This window comes from Eurypyga helias, unplaced genomic scaffold, assembly GCF_000690775.1.
Source record: "Eurypyga helias isolate BGI_N326 unplaced genomic scaffold, ASM69077v1 scaffold4705, whole genome shotgun sequence".
Classification (NCBI taxonomy): Eukaryota; Metazoa; Chordata; class Aves; order Eurypygiformes; family Eurypygidae; genus Eurypyga; species Eurypyga helias.
The window spans coordinates 149,953-155,993 of NW_010253268.1; the positions used below are offsets into that span (position 1 = coordinate 149,953).

At 38.7% G+C, this 6,041-nt stretch overlaps 1 protein-coding gene across 1 annotated transcript in view; it reads right to left on the reverse strand.

Moving 5' to 3' along the window:
- LOC104510371 (VPS10 domain-containing receptor SorCS1-like) overlaps window positions 1-5,209 on the reverse strand; it is a gene marked incomplete at its 5' end in the record, with an annotated part of 115,098 nt that extends 109,889 nt beyond the window's left edge. The window contains 1 exon segment of the mRNA XM_010152599.1: window positions 5,051-5,209. Coding sequence (XP_010150901.1) covers window positions 5,051-5,209 — 159 coding nt within the window.
- Window positions 5,210-6,041: the final 832 nt, after the last annotated feature.

Sequence of the window (6,041 nt, forward strand, 5' to 3'; positions counted from 1 at the left end):
GTGCCCCAAATATTAACACAAACAGACTGTTGCAGGAGTAATGCCATAGGGAAAGGGGGAGTTAGTCACATAGGCTAATGTTAGCTTTATGCAAAGTAGGTCCCTGGCTGTATCTGTAGTCTGTCAAAAGAGATAGGCTTTTCCAGAGGATGATTCAAAGTGGCTAGTGCTTACCACTCCAGAGAAGCTTTTTTACTCTCCATTAAATTTAGATGGGATTAGCCTCTCTCAGCTAACATTAGCTCAACTGAATAGTGCTCTAAATGTTGTCAGCAGTGTGGTTGGAAAGAAAACCCATTCCAAAATGATGTTTCTGATAAAATAAGTGGATTTTATTCCCCCTTCCCTGGTCTATGTAGGCAGTGACTGTTACCACTGAAATCTATGGGGTGTAAACAGAAACAGAATAATTTAGGTTGAAAGGAACCTCTGGCAGTCTGTCATCTGACCCTTTTCCAAGCAGGGTCACCCTCAAAGTTAGTTCCTAATGCAGTGAAATGGAAGGTTTTAGAATTACGAAGTGCATCCAGAATAGTCCATCACATCTTGAAGAGTGAATACAGGCTACATCTATGGCAGATAAACTATGGTTAGACACAAGCATTAGACCAAACACATGGATAGATGGGGCTGAAGAGTTGGCCTGTTCTCGCTCACAGATACCCTGTGGCCATATGCATATTTATCTCTAAGTGGTTCCTCTGTCATCCCCAATATAAGAACACCTTTTTCTTCCACTTGAATGCATAAGGAGTGGACCTTCTTCACTGTAGGAAACTGAAGATGGTAACGTGGTTTAATAACAGAAAACATTGTCCCACAAGCAACAGAATCCTGATTTGCTAAACTTCAGCACTTCAACTATACAGCCAAGTATCAGTCCCCAACTCACTGATCTCCAGCATGACACGCACAGTAAATAAAGGTAAACAGATGAAATCAGATATTTGGGAAAGTCCAAAATATTAAAAAAAAAAAAAAGAAAAAAAAGAAAAAAGGAAATGTAAACCTACTAGTGCTATGTTGACAGATCTTTAGTCTGGGTGTCTTGCTTTTCAAGAGTTCATTTAAAATGAAAGAGGAGAAGCAACAACAATAAGTGCATTTAAAACCTGTTTTTTTCCAGTGCCTGTTGCTGCCTTTCAGTGATTGAGTGCTTTTGCACATTTATTCCTGAGCTGGGCAATTACAACCCTGCATTTTGCCAGTCTGACTTGTGTTTCCCAATTTCACCTGTATTTCATCTCTACAAATAGCTCTGTTATTCGTGGCTGATTACTAACCATTCCTCTGTGTGCCTGACCCATCTGAATAGCAGATGTCTCCACATGGAGTAGAGGCTCTTACATCTCACCCTCTGATTACACAGCACACCACTTTTGAAGATTACATAGTAATACATAAGCGATACTCCCATAAAATACAGTCCCTCATCCTACAAGCAAGCTGATTAAACCACAAGAGCTCACACGTCCAAGACCTCCAACAAGCTTTTGCCTCACAAGCAATGTTTTACTGTGTCTGAACTTTCCTCCTGATTTGTAACTCCTCTTACACAGAAAATGGGGAAGTATGCTGTAGTTCTGCAATTACATGGTAAGAATCAGCCATGTAACAACTGTACTTGCGGCCAGGACAATGAATGCAATCATGAAGCAATTAGTGCAGGCAGCAGATGGTTTGCTGCTCTTTTTTTTTTTTTTTCCTTCAAGATGAGCAGGAAAAAGTCATGATTGAATAAGGGACTGGTCTGTCAGCAGTGTTAATTCAAGTCTGCTGCCCAAGGCAGAGACACAGGGGGGAGATATGTGAACAAAAGCAACTGAGTCACTGAAGCTTAATGAGTTATTGCTTGTCAGCTGAACCCCAGTAATTAACTACATTTACCCATGCACAACACCCAAGAAACTGGGACATAAAATGACTTCAGTTAACAGAGATTGCTCTACTATTGAGTAAATCCCTATTCAACCAAACAAAAAAAGATCTGTAGTACTTATCATTGATATAGACTCAGTGGATTGTGAAGAGATTGAGGGATGATGCTACGTGACCCAGTTCCCGTTCATTACAACGGAACAACAAGAGGCATGCACTGTTCTGTCAACCTCATCAGTCCTGAACTGGAAAGAGAACTTACAAGAACCAAAACAGTCCAGATCCAATGTGATCCCTGTCTCTCCAGCTCTTGCTCTATTCACCACCTTATTCTCCTAGTCCTACTTACTCTAACGACAAGATGCAAATGGATGGCAACAAGGATGTGGCCTCCTGAAGGGTGTAAACTTGTTATCTAGTTTATTTCCCCTGTCAACAGAAAAATTAAATGCCTGGGAGAATCCTAAGTGGTCAAAATCCAACTTACTCCTTACAACCCCCATCAAAAGCATCTTTAGTGGCATCAAAGTCAGGAGTACCATAATGTAAATTCCTTACCATGCACACACATTTCCCTTCCTTCCTTAGATGACTCGGTGTGCACACAGTGCCTGGAATCCAAGGAGTAATGGGTTCTCTTTCCTTCAATATGGCCTTAGCACGAGATTGCAGAATAGCAAATGGAAGTGTCATTTGTTCCAAACTATCCCACAGCTCCCATTGCAATTATCTAAATACCTGCAGAACCTCTTAATTACTCTGACAAAATTCTGCCTTTGGATATACAAGCATGAAACCAATGGGAGTCATTTACAGTTAGCCACAGGCTGAACTTGACCCTTAGCCCGAGTTACATTTAATTTAGTCCAAATTGATTAACACTTTTTGCCTGTTTCTTACCTTCTACAGTTCTTGGCCAAAGCTTGCTAAAGTCAGAAAATGTATCCATTAGACTTTTAAATATAAACCAGGCCTATGACTCATACCCATACACAGTACTTTAAAAATTCCATTTTAGAGTTAATTGGTACAGATCTACAGACCTTATGCTACTTGATTTTTCTCTTGCAACTACAGTATTGAATTATCAACAGTTATCCAATTTGCTAATCAATGTCATAACTCAAAGAAATTTTACTGTACAGCCTGCAGCCTCTCACCCAAAACACCCCATACACACAACAGACACCAACCCCATAAATTCAAATTAACGCACAAAAAGGCCCTTTGTTCTTATATCCAGATGTATTTTTAGGATTCTGTTGGAGAAGAGTGGGAATTTCCTATGGAATAGTGACAATATACTTACTGGTGAATATCTACCATAAGTTAGATGAGCATTAGCTGTATGGACTTTAATTCAGAATTATTTCCTGAGCAGGCTGAATACTACAACAGCTGAAATTTGTTTCAACTATATCCTACTTTTATTTGACAAATTCACCACTGAAAATTTCATTGAACCTCATGTAATAAATTTCTTTTTACTAACACATAGTAACTTTCATACCAACAGGTCCTAAAAGACAGCAGAGATCAGATTCTGTTCAGTTTCATATCAGCCCAGAGAATTCAACAACCACAAGGGAAAGGAAACATTTTGACCATGTCTAATTAAATAATGAACACCGAGAATTAATTTAATCTGCACCTTCCCTTGAACAGATTATAGCCACAGTACACTCTACAAAATCCTGTGAGAGGGGTAAGTGAAAAATATTGCATACAACTGACAACAGGAAAAATTAGACAGCCAAGATGCATTTCTCATTGTTGGGAAGGATATTAAGCTACAGTCAGGGAAGGATATTTTTTTCGAATTTAAAGCAGTGGACTGAACTATTCAAAAAATTCTCATAAAATCATTTGTGACCCTACCTATGTATTTAGCTTCCTTATGCCTTTATTTTCTCAGGCTTAGAGTAATATTAACATCAAGCCAAATTTAGGTTAAAGGAAAAGTGGTTGTTTAATATTTGTAAAATTAATTCAAATACAGAGATGGAAAACAATGTAAAATTCAAATATTTATATTTACATTCATGTATAGTCTGAACAACTCAGCCAAGACCTTGATTATTTATTATATTCAGATTGTCATAGACTCATCATATGTAAAACAAAAAGAGACCACTAAATTAATTTGTATAAAGGCTTATATATTATATGCCAAAATATTTCATTCTTCACCCCTCTTGGGAGCTCAGAAAATTGCTTTGGTCTTTTTCCAGTTTTATTCAAAACCATCAAAATACCAGGATGTGAAATCTACCATTTCTCAGAGAAGTTTGCTCCAACGGCTAGTTACTTCACACTTGAGTTTTTCTGCCATTGACCACTAGCCATGAGTTCTTGTTAGAATTTTTTTGCTAGATCAAAACGCTTACTCATATGTTTTGTCTTCCCCCATGGTGATATTTATGCACAACACTAGTTTCCTTTCAATATGCTTTTTGATAAACTAAACAGATTGAGCTATATAAAGTCCTTCAGTGGAAGATGACTGACTTGTGAGTATTGATGTGTCTGATTTTCAAAAAGTCCTAACAAAGAGGTCTCTTACAATCAAGTCCCATTCTGTTCTCTCAAATTGGGCAGAAAAAAATCAAGGCAAATCTCACAGCATATTTATTTGGCTGATGGATTACCTGTACTGAAGGAACTCGACTTCAAAGGACATTGATTCACGGCTACTTTCCTCTTAGAAAATCAAAGGCTACTTGAAAATATACCAACCAGATAGGAACAAGGAGTATCTTATACTGTTTTTGGAGCTGGTGCTAGGCTGGAGCAAGAGAAATGTTAAATAATGGGCAAAAAGCCTCATTAGAGGTTGTTATTCCTATCGTGAAGGATCCTAGCTGTCTTCTCTGCCCATTGCCTGTCACATGATACTGCCAAAAGGAGTGATGAATAAATATAGACTGCCAGGTCAGTCATAGAGGGCTAGGCCCCAAGAACACGGTAGGTGCCTATGTCCCTTACTTTGCCATTTACATTGAGGCTTACTCAATGCTTCTTGCTTGGAAATAACAGTTTGGTATGTGCAAAGACTTGCCCTGGTACCACCCCAAAGGCTGTCCTGAGAGTTCTGCAGCAGTTCTTTAGACAGCTGGGGAAACCCTAGTTTCTTCCTAAGCAAACAAAGCAAAATGCTGCCAGTGATTCTTACCTTCTGATCTTGGCTGTATGCTAAGATCCAATCTTCTTGCTTGGGGTGGAAGAGCAGACTGTCAATGTAGAAGTTCAGACGGTATTTTTGATAGGTGGCCCCTTCATCAGAACTGATTAATAAGCTGCTCTCAACTTCTGGATCAGTCAGCAGCATAATCTATGTGAAATGGAAAGATTAAAACACAGTGGTGAAGAGAAGTCAGATAGAAAAATATGTAAGCACCTAGGAACTTGAGATAAGCTTATCACATATGTCTATCTCCAGATGTTTCAACGTAATGTCAAAACTAAGCATAGCCAGTCTTTCAGTAAGGAAAGCAGCATATTTCAACTATGTATATGAACAAATAACATGATCAAATAGGCAGAATTAATTTACCACTACTTGAAACAGACCTAAGGGAAGTTATGCTTAGCTTATCTGAAAAAGCAAACTTGAAATCAGCAACACCAGAATGCAAACACACTGTTACCAGACAGCCACAGTGGGCTGCCAGGGTGCTCATGAATGAGCTATCAGAGTGGCAGACAAAAAGTTAGTTGTTACAGAAAAAGAGAGGTGGAGAGAGAGAGCAAAGACACACCCAAAATGATCTCTAAAATGGTGGAGTTTGTTAGGCTCTGGCACAATTTTCAGAGCAGGTGATAGATTCATTGTTTGAAAAGTTATAACCTGGCTGTCTACAACAAGCAATCTTGCTTTGGCAGGAGAACACATCTGATAACGTGCTGGGTTCTTTCCATCTCCAGTTTCTATGGTTTTGTGAATTATAGATTTGGTAGTGTATCAAAAATTTCTGCATAGAAAGTTGCTTTCTAGCTTTGTCCAAGAGTGTTAGCTCAGGAGTGACAGAAGATATACAGCTTGCAGTTGTAGTAGCTACATCTCCCCATTAACTATGGTATTAATTGGCCTGTATTGATGATGAATCAGAGAGAATAATGAGATACTCCTCTTGTGTGTCTCTGCATGAGAGAATATATAGGTT